This window comes from Schistocerca piceifrons, chromosome 1 (assembly GCF_021461385.2).
Source record: "Schistocerca piceifrons isolate TAMUIC-IGC-003096 chromosome 1, iqSchPice1.1, whole genome shotgun sequence".
Taxonomy (NCBI): domain Eukaryota; kingdom Metazoa; phylum Arthropoda; class Insecta; order Orthoptera; family Acrididae; genus Schistocerca; species Schistocerca piceifrons.
Genome location: NC_060138.1, coordinates 323,726,565 through 323,741,292, shown reverse-complemented (window position 1 = coordinate 323,741,292; position 14,728 = coordinate 323,726,565). Strand labels below are relative to the sequence as shown.

The 14,728-nt window shown below is 35.8% G+C and overlaps 1 protein-coding gene across 1 annotated transcript in view; it reads right to left on the bottom strand.

Moving 5' to 3' along the window:
• Window positions 1-1,940: 1,940 nt before the first annotated feature.
• The window catches only part of LOC124786947 (tyrosine-protein kinase Dnt-like), a 567,480-nt gene continuing 554,692 nt past the window's right edge, over window positions 1,941-14,728 (bottom strand). The window contains exons 6-10 of the mRNA XM_047254302.1: window positions 13,099-13,214; window positions 11,276-11,435; window positions 10,260-10,572; window positions 8,710-8,846; window positions 1,941-5,485 (exon numbers count right to left, since the gene is read on the bottom strand). Of these exons, the coding sequence (XP_047110258.1) occupies window positions 5,374-5,485; window positions 8,710-8,846; window positions 10,260-10,572; window positions 11,276-11,435; window positions 13,099-13,214 (838 nt within the window). The 3' untranslated portion in view covers window positions 1,941-5,373. The remainder of the gene's footprint in view (window positions 5,486-8,709; window positions 8,847-10,259; window positions 10,573-11,275; window positions 11,436-13,098; window positions 13,215-14,728) is intronic.

Below are 14,728 nucleotides of genomic sequence, written 5' to 3'. Positions count from 1 at the left end.
GGAACAAAATCTAGCTTTATTGACACAAAAGTGATCATATGATATAACAACAACAAAATTTTAACTTCATGGTACTGTATTTTGGGTGGTTTTAAAGTAAAACCACTGGGCCCTTATGATGATTTTAATGGCTACATATGAAGGTAATTACATCTAGGTGCTTTCAGGCTGAAACTATTATAAATAGAAATATCTTCTTAAATGAAGTATAAGAACAAAGCATTACTCAAAATTCCAAATGTCTACTGAAGAGATGTTATAAATTAAGTATACAATTATGTGTGGATTCCATCATCCAGTATTCAATACAACATTGCTTTGAAAAGGTGGGTAACCTTCAACAATCACTTTGCTGCTCCTCTAGTTGTCAGTGCTGATGATAGGTGACACCAGCAGTCAGTGTCCAGTACTGACTTCAAGACAAAACCAGTAGATGGCGTAAGGAAGAGAAGTAAATAAGTAAATACATGGCTTCAGACAAATCACTGGCTTGGAATGAGGTAAGTATATTACAACTATCATAAAACTTGTTTCCGTCGTTTATCGTTTTATTACAGTATTTACCACAAAATTGTGTTCATTAAATTTTCTCACACATTGTTTTCTAAAACATATTTTATATGTAAATGATGAAATAACTTTTTACCATTTTTATGCATTAAATGAAAGTGTCTTGTACTGTTGAAGTTTGACTACAGATATAGGAAATTAATGAAACAAATTAGTTTCTCTACATTTTATTCATCAAGTAGCTATAATTTATAAACCAATTTGCACTTTGCAAATGGGAAGGATGTTATCAGTGGTGGAGGACAGCAACACAACAATTACTTTAAAGCATCAGTTGGGAAAGATGTGAGTAGAAGTAGGAGAAGGTTTGGCATTATTCATATACTCAGATTATGCCTGAGAGATCAAGTCGACTCAAGGCTCCAGACCATTAGATTAATCTCTTACAACGTAATGGCAGTTCCATAAAAGTACTTGAGATATTTACACTACCAAATTCTATAGATGACGGGAAGAGAGCTTCACAAGCACATGTATCATACATACAATGATTCGGCTGCTCATGCTGATGGATTTTATGCAGCCCGCAATGTCTTCAAATATAACACGCAAGGTTTTCATATTATCTCCTTTGCTATGCACAAACTATCATTCCTATAGAGACAATAAATGGGACTCTTTTGTAGGAAATTTAATGTAGTTAAATTCTGTAGCAGGGTGTGTTTTTGCTAGACACCACAGTTCTCAAATTATTCAAGAAAAACAGACAAAAGAGACCTTCAAATGCATTTTTCTTGAACAACTCAAAAATCCTGGTCCCTGGCGAGAACTTAAACCAGTACAAAATTTAACTACATTAAATTTCCTACAAAAAAGTCCTGCTCATTTGTCCTATAGGTCTAACACTTTGTGTGTATCGAATGAGATAATATGAATGTCTCACATGTCTGGTTTTTGAAGGCATTGCAGATTGCATAAAACCTGTCAGTAGAGGCAGGTGAATCACCCTGTATATATTTTTTTGCAGAATTTCTTGTTTCAATTTGAGAACATAGTTTTAGGCTGCATTTGTTATCTTTTTAACAGTGATAGCATTACACGATAGTAAAGCCACTCATTACATAAAATTGTGAACATAGCAGCAAGAGGCAAAGAAGTACTCATGGATTACCGGACAGTTTTTCTGTGTTTAAGATTCATTAGTAGTTTGTCATTATCATAAATTATCATTTTGTAGATGAGACATTAAAAAGATTACTGATTTCATTTCATAAATTCCATTTCCATGTTGTCTTGTATATAAATTGTTGAAGTGGAATTTCAGGATCATTTTGCACATAGAGAAAATTTAAAATTTGAATGAAAGAAAGTGTACAATTATATATGGTTCATTTTAATTAATATAAATATGTACATGAATAATTTTACAATAAAAATACTTTTTTATACTTTGATTTACAATATATGAAATAAATAATATTCAAATTATTTACAAATGTTTACAGAAAAATCTTATATACAGCCATATTTACAATGTACGTATATTATAAGGGTCTCTTAAAACTATACAGTCATATGTTCACTTGAAGGAATGATAACTCATTTTGTAGCAGTTAATAACATCCATGAGCAACTGTCTCAAATATGTTTACTGAAATGGTTGTTATATGTACAAAAACTGTATGGAAGATCTATGTTCAATGGTATGATAATATTTGCAGTGTATTACATTAAAATATCTTTATGATATGCATTCTGGTGTCAGTACAAGGCTGCAATTTCTTGTGCTTTGGATAAATTTATGAATATACTGCAAAAACAAGATAACCATAGAGGTCTCTCAAATGATGATATCAGTGAATGTTGCACTTACATCACTTCGTTTAAACTTATGACATAAAATGTTAATCTCATTCCTGAAAAATTCTCTGACATAAATAGTACGATTGTCATTAATTTGGAAGCATGTCTATTGACACTGTGCTACTACATGACAGTCTCTACAGCAAGTTCTACATGTCTATAAATATCTGAGACCACTTCCATCTAATGTAATGGCACTTTTACCTAATATACTGTACTGAAGAAATCTGAGATCATCACAGGCAAAGGCAGGGGATGGGCACTTTATCAGTTACATTTTGTACTGCTTGCCAGCTTCTCTATCATAAGGGCACATTGGTCATGATTTTTTATTAAGTATACCTCAAAAACAGCTGGTAAGGCTATGGTAAAAGAGCCTACTGCTACAAACATCATCTCTTTTAAAGTGTACAAAAGTTGCAAAGGACACTTCCATGTAAGAATTAAAATATTCTTCATACAATTCCCACATTTATCTCTAAAAGCTCTAGAATGTCTGAATACTGAATACAAATATTTCTTGATAGCATAATAGTACCTACAATAGCTACTAATACAATTTCCTTCCAATAGCAGATCAATAAAATGATGCACTGCTTTTATTTAATGCTTCTTGACAAAACATTCACAGTCACAATATTAGTGTTAAAACTTAATGATACAAAAGACTGATAGTAAACTATGGAATTCAACAAATAAAAATGTTGTCTGATAAGCATGGTCAAAATATGATGCAGACTCTGACACTGTGCAAATTAAATTTTTTATGATCCAAACTAGAAACCTAGAAAAAGATTCAAAATAGTGCATGTGTGAAAGTGGACATATGACCACTAATTCACTTTGATAAGGTAAATAAATGGTACAAGAACAAAGGAGAGCAGCACAACATTATCAAAATAAGTATCAGATATTCTGTATGTGCCTAACCAGCAGATTAAAGTTGACTGAGGCTCAGAGATCAAAATTACTCATAAACAGTGTTTAGGTATTACGTGTATTTTTCTATACTGGGTAGTCAGAATTATGTTGTGATAAAAAGGCATGAAAAAGTGAAGATAAAAAATCGTTAAAAATCATTAGAACTTCCCAATGATATGTCTGGACAACCATGTCATAAATTTGTAGTAATATTTAAATATGATACAAAAACCAATATCATGTTAATCAACAAATGCTAGAACACATCTGATCAGAATTGCCATTGTTCCTTTTTCACCTATGCACAGTCTTAGATTTAAATGTTATTCATATTTTTTGTGTTTCCTGTTATACTATTTAGCTTTAACGTGCACCTCCACAGAGTGGAAGAAACATTTTATTAGAATCTCCACATGACTGATGTGTTTGAAGTCCTATCACTTTAATACACAGTACTGCCATTGAGCATTACCGTTTTATCATATCTTGAAATGCCAAGTTACAAGCCTCTGAAGAAAAGAGCTCTGTGACAAAATTGTTACAATTACTGATGCTAATTATCAGCAGATGCACAGGCAAGACTACATGAATGCATGTGTTCACTTAGATATCTCACAGCAGTTACAAAATGAAGAGACAGAAATGTTAGAGAATTAGTCTAGAACAGTAGGTTTTAGATTCTATTTGTGGAACCAAACACTTGTACCTAAAAGACATCAAAGTTCTGTGAAAAAACTGAAAATCAGATTTAGAAATGAACTATTTCAATGAAACAAATTCAAATATGTCTAGGCTCATTCTAGAGAAAAATATGACAGACAGTACTGTAAGATTAAATATGCAAGAGATTTTAAAAATGTATAGTACATCAGTGCCCGTAATAATACATGTCACACGGAATGTGGCCCAGTTTTGAATCATTCTGTGCATCTCCTTCTACTAAACATGGCAGGCAATGACATTTAGTCTTTCCCTAGATGTGCCTTGCGATGGTGGTAATAAATGGTCTCTTCCAGACTGCACTGTGGCCATACTTCAGTGGAGATGAAATTTTGTGCATTGTTGTCCACAAAAGCACTTTATAGAGCTTTGTAACAGGAGCAGTATTTGCTCTCCTTACTCTTCTTCATTGCGTAGAGATGTCTTCTGACACGATGTGCAGTATAGGAATGAATGCTCTCTTAATGGACCAGAGTGAACAATACAGAAACTGATGAAACGCACAGAGAGCAGCTTCTTTCTTATGCAACAGAAAGTAAAAGTAACCAATTCCTGTCCTTGAAGGAAGGATAGTGATTTACAATACAGCTCAAATTCTGTTACTCTGTAAGATTCTGCAATAATTTTCAATTATAGTTGTCCACAGCATTACATGGATTAAGGAAAACAACAAATTCTCATTTGCTAGTGTCAGTCAATAGGAATTAACTGATTAGAAGCCAAATACATATAAGCTTATGCCAAGACAGTGGCATGGAACAGATTCTTAAGTATGTTTCAGATTAGAAAAAAAATCTGTTATAAATACTTGTTTCAAATAATGACAAGAAAAGACTATGGCACTTAATAATTTGCACCATAAGATAAACTACAATATCACTCATTAATGTGGATTACTGGGCCAACTCAAATGTTGCATAAAACATAGTTTCTAAGAAGAAAAACTATTTCAAATTGTTGTAGTTAATATAGTGATAAATCTTACAAGCATAAGCGAGATAGTTTTAAAATGTATAGGTATTACTAATCACAGAAGTTTATAGGTGATGAGGAGATGCTAAATCTCTGAAGCTGTTACTCAGATTAATCACCCAACATACGTAATTTATCGAGGGGCTGTTGTGCTCAAATAATGATGTTCAATTAATGGAGGATAAACCACATAATGCCAGTAAAACAGGATTTCTTGGAATGTTACAGCATCACACACTCAAGTTCGCCTACTTTTCAATCACTTAAGTTGGCCTACTTTATGTTTTAACATAACATTATAGAGTGATACAGTCTTTTCCATTTCTGCTTGTAATGGCATTGTGATATGTCAGAAATGTAGCAGCAAAACAAGCAAAGCTGGATCTGCTACACATATCTTGTTAACTGTGTATAGAAATCCTGAAGGCACACTTGGAGCTGACTGAATGTTGGTCTTTCATCAGGACTCATTGCCCAGCAATAAGCCATCACACCAAACCTGAAACAGATGGAAGTTATGCAAATGTTGCAGGCACATGTATAATGTGCTATGTGCAGAATATTATGTCCAAAAACTTGATTATGAAAGTAAAGACTATTGCTTATAACCTGATCAAAGCTGTTATTTTGCAACAACACAAGTTTTAATCCATATTAATTCAGCAAGTAGCAAAATTCTAAATAATACTTAACACAGTGACAAGACAAAGTTATTATAAGCTATTGAGGGCCAAAGTACACGTTTTCCATGATTATTCTGAATTTAGTCAGGGCTTTTATTTTGGGACAAGTCCAAGTAGCAGATGAGTCAATATCACAATTAGGTTCAACTCATGAAGTGAAGAGCCATTAGAAGGATAAGAGCTAGCTAGCTAGCCATGGCAAGAGGCTGTTGATGCCAATGAGGGTGGTGACAGAGCATAGCTATGCAGCTGTGGACTAATTTTCAAGCAATGTAATAAGTTTGAAAGCAATCAGAATATTGTCATATGTGTCAAACTATAATATTAGTACCTCTGTAATCAGATTCAGTGGCAGAGTGCACATTGTCCGGTAATATGATGCCAGCTTGTGCAATCAGTCTTGTGAAGATACTCTCTACATACCAACTTTGTTCACGGTGACACGCCTGAAAATCCAAGCATACAATCTCCCTAACTTAGATTCGTCCATTCTTGCTATGTTGGAAGGCATGACAGCAGCCAAGCTGCATGTAATAAACATCCAGAAAGTCATGAGCTGTAAGTTCATCTTCAACTTATTTTATAGGCTACTGGTTTCAGCGATATAACTCGCCATCATCAGGCCGTCTACTCTAGATTGCGGCTCAATTTTTCACTGAAAGAATTTATGTAAAATATGTGCTTACATCATATGTACACAAGCTGCTGAGAAGACTGGTTATTTCCCATATATGACATATGAGTGTCATTCAATAATTAAAGAGAAAAATTGGTCAGGGGAAAAAACAGTTAGTAGGGCAAGTTTGGTACTTCTATGGCTTTATGTTGGCATCACTGGAATGAGCCTTGATCAGCAGATGTATCAACATTGTTTTGTTTATAACCTCAAAAATACATTTCAAGATGGCTAGTCCACTTGAAATGTTCACATTAGTTGAATATCGTTCTGTTATTCATTTTTTACTTGCTGAAGGTGAGAAACCAGTGAATATATATTGTAGAATGTCTAAATTTTATAGTGAAGGCTGTATGAATTGTGAAAATTTTTACAAGTGGGTAGAGCAGTTCAAAAATGGTCAGGACTCAGTGACTGACAAACACCATTCTGGCCAACGGGTTGCAGTTTAAGCTCCCTCACTTGAAGTCGAACTGATGACGTTATTCATGCCGATCGCTGTGTGACTGTGAAAATGATAGTTGATAAGTTTCAAGTCAGTACTGGTAGAGTTCACAACATTATCTGTAACAAGCTTAAGTACTGCAAAACATGTGCAAGATGGGTTCTAAAGGAGTTGATGTGGCTACACAAGAAAACAAGGTTGAGAGTGTGCACAGACCTAAGGAAACATTATGAAAGAGAAAGTCAACACTTCCTCAACAGAATTTTAACTTGTGATGACACTTGGGTTCACTATTATGAGCCAGAATCAAAAAGACAAAGCATGGAGTGGAATTACACCAACTCACCTGTCAATAAAAAATTGAAAACCCAAGCATAAGCAGGAAAAGTCATGTTGATGGTGTTTTGGGATGATGAAGGTCCAGTTTTTTTGTGATTATCTAGAAGAGCAGCATACAATGAACAGCCAATATTACTCAGATTTGCTTTTCTCTCTCATGTGAGAGATCTCAGAGGAGGGGTGTGATTCTCCAGCAAGACAACGCACTTCTGCATATTGCTCAACTAACCTGGTAAACCATTGACAAAATGGGTTCGGAAGTGCTGCCTCATCACCCGTACAGTCCTGATTTAGCACCTAGTGATTTCTACTAGTTTGGTGCACTGAAGGAGGCATTACGTGGGAAAAGGTACCACGACAATGAGGCTGTGAAAAAGTTTGTGCACTGAAGGAGGCATTACGTGGGAAGAGGTTCCACGACAATGAGGCTGTGAAAAAGTTTGTGGGAAATTGGTTCAAACATTAAGATAAAGAGTTCTTTACAGTCAGAATAGAAAAGCTTGTAGCCCATTGGCACAAGTGCATAAATGTTCAAGGGAGTTATATCGAAAAGTAGAAAAAGTATTGCTTTGTAAAAATAAATGCTGTTTTCTCCAAACCAATTTGTCTCTTTGATTACAGAATGATCCTTGTATGTACATTTTGTCATTGAAAAATTCTATCTAGAATAGAGGGTCTCAAGATGGAATATTATATCACTTAAACTGTTAGCCAATGAAATAAACTGACGATGAAGTTACATCTGATGGCCTTTTCGATATTTATTATACATCAAATCTCTCTGTAAACTGAAGCAAGTAACTTGTGTGTTTATCACACTTAAAACCCCACTGGTCATGTTTGATGTAAGCCTGCCAGCAGAACTGCATCTACACTAGCATGCCACAAAATGCTTCTGGAGTGGCAGGTTACTCTTCCCAGTACGTACAGAATTCTGCCAACAATTCCTTGACAATAGTGGTGAATCTACACAAAGAAGATTCAAAGCAGTAATGACTGATTGAAATGACTACACCATCCTATCACACATTACCTCTGTGGTCTTACGTGTCTGTTCAACTGTTTCACTGAAATCACAACTGGCCTATCAGATCTCACAATTTACGCTCGTATGTGCCAGAATGAGTACTGTTACACCTGAAATATTTATTAAATAAAAAAAAAATCATATTATTCCTGATGTTCTGTTTAAGCCTTTAATTGTGGCTAAAACATGGAAAATAAGATAAAAGAAACTAAATGTGTACAAAAAAAACTGTTAAAGAATATCAGACTGAGATTTTAATACTTTGATTTCTTTTCTGTGAGGTCATAATTCCTTACATTGCCATTGAGATGCTCTGTAAATGTGAGTATATCATCTGTCCAAATAGAGTGTGACAGATAAAACTGGAGCAGGAAATTAGGATAAGAAATGAGTGGAGGTTTATTTCCTAATAAGCCTAATTTCTTCAATATGCCAACTGCAGTGAGCAGTATAGTATATTATACCCAGCTTATGACATTAGACTGTTTAATAGTGTTACAACCCCTTTAACAAGTCACAGCAAATCAGATCATAAGATAAAGAGGAAACTCACAGTTCATCAGGACAATTTACAGGCTGCACAAGCCTAAAACCATCACTGAGGTATGCAGCCATTTCAAATGGATCAATCTCTGCATAAGGTTGCTGTGCCAGCGTTGTTAGCTCCCAGAGTAGTACTCCAAAGGCCCACTGAAACAAAGTAAGATTTTATTACTTCAGTACCTCAATACACTCTGATACTCAATGTGTTGGATAAGAAACAAACAGATCCCTCACCCCACTCTCTGTCACACACACACACACACTACAAATGAGCAAAGTTCTCAGAATGTAAGAATGTAAATAATAAAAGATAAGCAAGTAATTGTTGCAAAATTTTCAGGTGGCAGCTAGTAAGATCTCTGCAGTTCAGTATCAGTCTACTGCCTGAGTCATGTTTCAATTAACAGAACTAAACAGAAGAACTTTATGTAACTATTTAGATGAAATTAAAAAGTCTTGTGACACATATTAGGATTGTTAGTATGAATTTTAATATTCTAGATTCAGGCATTCACTTCAAGAGCTCAACATAAGCTTTGACGTCAGTCGTTCATACATGTGTGCTAGTACAATAAGTTTTCTTTGTCACCTAAGACACATTCCATTTTTTGTTCTGCTACTGTTTCTGTTTGAATACTTCTACATTTACATCTACATCTACATATATACTCCACAGGCCAATGTACAATGTGTGGGAAGGCTACCTTGTATCTCTACTAGCCATTTACTTTCCTGTTCCACACATAAATAGACCAAAGGAAAATACTGTCTATCTACCTCAGTACAAGCACTAATTTCTTGTCTTTTCTTACAAAATGTATGTTGGCGGCAGTAGAATCATTCCACAGTCAATTTCAAATGCGGGTTCTCTAAATTTTCTCAGTAGTGTTCCTTCAAAAGAACATCAGAGATTCCCATTTTAGTTCCCAAAGCATCTCCATGATACTTGCACGTTGTTCAAACCTACTGGTAATGATCCAGCGGCACACCTCTCAACTGCTCAGTAACTTCCTTTAATCTGTCATGAAGCAGGTCCTAAACACTCACGCAGTATTCAAAACAGATCACACTGGTGTTCTATTTGTGGTTACCTTTACCCATGAACCACCCTGGCTCAAAATTCTCCCAATAAACTGAAGTTGACTATTCACCTTCCCTACCTGAATCCCCGCATGCTCATTCTATTTCATACTGCTTTGAAACATTAGGCACAGATGTTTAAATGATGTAACTGTATCAAGGAACACTACTAACACTGCACCCCAACATAATGGGCATCATCCACTTTAACTTGCATTTTTGTACATTTAGAGCTACCTGTCATTCATCAAACCAATTAGAAATTTTGTATAGTCATCTGGAATTCTCATTTGACACCTTCCCATACACCATATAATCATCAGCAAACAATTGCAGATTGCTGCACACCTTGTACAACAGATCATTTATGTATATAGAAAATAACAATTTCATAGCCAGACGTAGCGTCTTGTTCAGGTATTCTTTATTGTTTCCACTGTATGATTTAGTTACACTTCTGCTGAAAGTTGTTCAACTTACGACATCAGATGCTGGTGAATAGCTGTTGTGAAGGAGACTTTCTATAGCCAGCCATTTAACAGGGCGATTCTCGTTGTCACCCAGACAATGGTAGTCAGCAGGAAAGAGATCGCGTGAGAGAGCACAGTCTGTGAGCTGCACATGCAGCCTCTCATCGACAACACAGTTCCGTGCTGCGAGGTCACGGTGCACGAGTCGCTTCTTGTGCAGAAATTGCACTGCTGCCACAATCTGCAGTGCCATGTCGACCACCTCCTGTGTTGTCAGAGTATGTGCTACACCTTCCGGGCACAGCTTACATTTCTGCAGGAACCTGGAATGAGCAATTTATTTATGAGTTGTGTTTAATTATGCTTGAGAAGATATTACAGTCAGTGAGGAATAGTTTTGCAATGGGAAAATACATATTTTACTTTGATATACATTTCAAATGCATCAGACACTACATTCAAGAAAATAAAGTTAATAACATAACATCAAAAAGCCTTCTACATAGATAATGGCAATAACATAGTTCATAATGAGTAAAGAAAAAATAATATAAACTAAGAAGGACATCTTATGCACATGAAACTCCTCTTAATGTAATTCACCAACATGGTGAGCTAAACATAAAAAGATTAGGACTGATTAATTAAATGTCATGGTTTAGTCATGAGTTGTCACTCATCAACCTCTCTCCTTCCTTCTGATTTTACACATACCACCTCATTTGTACACAAGATATATCACAGACATTCAAGATAAAAATCTGTATCTATTAAAGTAAAGAACTGTAACTTATGAATAAAACTTATGTGAACTGGACCACAGACTAACATTTACTTTAATGTGCACAGAATCAATGGTAAATACATAGTGGATCATGTACCCACATGAAGAACATCAACAGAACCACTTGTGATTAGGATCTGAAAAGAATTTTAACAAAACTCTCCCCCCTTCCACACCCCTGCACTGCAGATAAATTATGTTATTTTAATAACAGTAATAGATAAGCAAAAACAGATGCTTACCTTTTCAGGTTTGTGTAACCATGATATGGATAAATGAGAAAAGGTGAAGTGTGGTCTTCAATGGACACACCCAGCACAGACAAAATATTCTTGTGGCTGAAGCCATACATTGCCATTCCCTCTTGCAGTAACAATGAAACTTGTACTTGGGATGCATGATCTGTTTCAAGGAAATTAAAAAACAAGCATGTAGTTAACAACTTGCTACATCAACAAGTTATAATACATCTTAATAAATAACAGAATGTGTACCAAATTACAGAAACTGTAATATAAGTGCAAGTATTAAGGATGCAACCAGCAGAAAAAAACTGGCAAACAAAATAAAGAGACATAATAAGCTACTTGCTATGTTGATAAGTTATAAATGAACATAATAAGCAACACAAAGCATACCTAATTACAGTAATTGTAACATAAATGCAAGCATTCAGGATGTAGCCCAAAGAAAAAATGCTGGCAACAAAACATGTAAAGAGATATAATTGGCTACGTACTAGCATGACGGGTGGAAGAGCAAAGGAAAAATAAATAACGGAAATAATAATAACAAACCAGCAGAGAAAATTGCCTTATTTATTTATTTCCCTACCTTATTTCCCTACTTTTTTTGAAGGGGGTGGGTGGGACAGGGGAGTGAGGGGGATGTAATAGATACTACAATTCAAACAATGGAAAGTTCAAGATGGAATAACGTGAAATGAATAGACTGCTACACAACACACAGAGGAAGCGATGAGTAAGGTGACCAACACTCCACATTTCCCAGGATCTCCTGTATAGGAGTTCTTTTTAATCCTCCCAGCTCCCCTACTGATCACCTGTTTCTCCTGTGTATTTCTACCATGATCATTTTATAATGGTGATCACTGATGAAATATTTATTATCAAGCCCACACAGTACTATTGATATTTCGTATTCCATGACTGGCAGATCTCCAAGTTTTCAAGTAATAATCAATCCTATAATTTACATATAGTCTTTTTCCATTTATGGAAACAAGGCTCATGAAAATAAATATAATGAGAAGCATTAGTTACTACATCTCATTATCTGAACAGATAATGGCATGCTTTTCTAGAACTTCCACCCCAAATAAGTCTTATTACATGTTTTTGCACTCTAAAAACTTTCTCTCAGTTTGTGAAATTATCCCAAAATATGATAATGTATGGCCTAACAAGAGTAAAACTAAATCATGCTTGCCAGTTTTTTATATTTATATCTCCATTGTTAACCATTCCAAGAAAATGTGATGTAGTACGTGCAGTTGGAATTTATTGCACCCAATTATGCCTTAAATGTCCTTTAAAATCATGGTTAGATGGTTATCATCCCCCTTAAGACCATGATCAAATGTTGGTAATCCTTGTGTTGAGTCAGAGAGGCACAATGAAAAAGACTGCTACATTGGACCTCAGCACCCAGAGAAAGAGGCCATGTGTGTGTGTGTGTGTGTGTGTGTGTGTGTGTGTGTGTGTGTGTGTGTGTTTTCTCTGTTTAAGAAGAAGGCCCTTCTATCCAAGAGCTCAAATGTTCAATAGTATTTTTCATTGTGCCTGTCTGCAACTCAATACCTCTGCCACACAATTAGCAGCAACCTACCTTTTCCTATATTCCAACTCTGCTTTCTATGATTATCAATGGACACAGTTGAGTATCCTACCATTTGTTAGAGGTTAATTCAACGAAAATGGGGAATTAAATTTCCTATTGTCAGTAAAGTATTGTTTTCTGGCATATTATAGTATTCAACATTATAAACTTTGGTTTGATACTGCCTCATAGATTTATGTATATCATTTTGAAGGAAAAATGGTACCTGTCACAGTTTTGACTAGCACTTCCTCTTCCACGCCATCTTCATGAGTGTATGAACCACGATACACTCTACCAAATGTTCCTTCAAGAACCACACTACGCAGACGCACACGACACCTATAAAGATACATCATTATTACAAAATGTAATTTTCAAATGCCTTGATAACTCTCCAAAGATCTGAATACTTTTATTCAGCACTACTATATGAAATAAGCTACTTTTCCAATAGCAACAAATTTCATCAATATATTTTGATTCTGAAAGGTAATAAAGAAATACATGTTGATACACAATTAACAACTTTAGTTGGGATCACTGATGTGCTAGTTTACCTCGGACCAAGCAATCATATCTGCAGCATATCTATAGAGTAAACAGTGTGTGGGAAAATACTGCACTGGCTTGCAGCAGTAAGGCCTAATTATACATGGTTTTTCAGTGTATCACATCTCTGTATACAGCCCACCCCCTCTGAAAAATATAAATATATTTATATTTGTGGATAAATGTAAAATTAACAGCAGAAAATATTTTTTTACTTATTCATTGCCTGTAATAATCCAGTAGGACTTAAGCATATTAATTGGAGCATGGCTGCTAAGATGATGAAAATTGTCACTTCTTAAACAATAAATACGGAGTTGCGTGAGAGAAACGAAAGTTCATAGGTGTGTTTCTACATCTGAAAGATGTTGTCTATTCAAATTACAAGTCATTCGCTTATGAGTGGCACCTTTAGAGCCACTGTGAGAATGTAAATCCCGTTTGCTTTAAATATACATAGTAATGGTCATGAGCGTTAGTTACCTTTCAGACTGGACATAGTGAGTTGATGTTAGTCGAGAATGCCTTTAAGACGACGAAGGCGCCATTATCAACAGCTCACTGAGCTTGAACAAGATTGTGTAACTTAGGCTACAAGAAGTTGGACATTCTTTCTCATATTGCAAAAAAAGACTTGGGAGGAATGTAGCCACTGCACGTAATTGCTGGGTGGTCACGGGAATGTTTAGGTGCAAAACAGGCTCTGGACAGCTATGTGCCTGCCATTACCGAGTTGGAAATCAATCCTATTTGTCGTATGGCTCTGGTGTATCAAATTGCATCTGCAGCAGCAATTAACTTCGACAGCTCCGAGCCGGAAGCTCGGTAGTGTGCATTCCACTCACCCCAAACCACAACCTTTTGCGACTTCAGTGGAGAGTTGATTGGAGGTCTGTTATATTTTTTGATAAAAACTGCTGCGCCTCGATGCCAGTGACTGCCATGTGTTGGTTACAAGGAGGTCAATTGAGGAGCTACAACTAGACTGGGTAGCAATTTTGTAGGGCAGCAGGAGCACTTCAGTGCATATCTCACACGTCCTGACTACAAATCTGTACGTCAATCTAGTGATTCGATGTGTTGTGCTACCGTTTATGAGCAAGAGTGTTTTCCAACAGGATAGCATTCACCTAACATATTCTGCAGGGTGTCCAAATGTTGCTTTTGCCTCCTTGATTACCAGACCTCTGCCCAGTCGAGCACATACAGGACATCATGTCATCCGCAATGAGCATTCACCGTCGCTGTATTGACCGACCAAGTGCAACAAGCATCGAAATCCATTCCACAAATTGACACCCGAC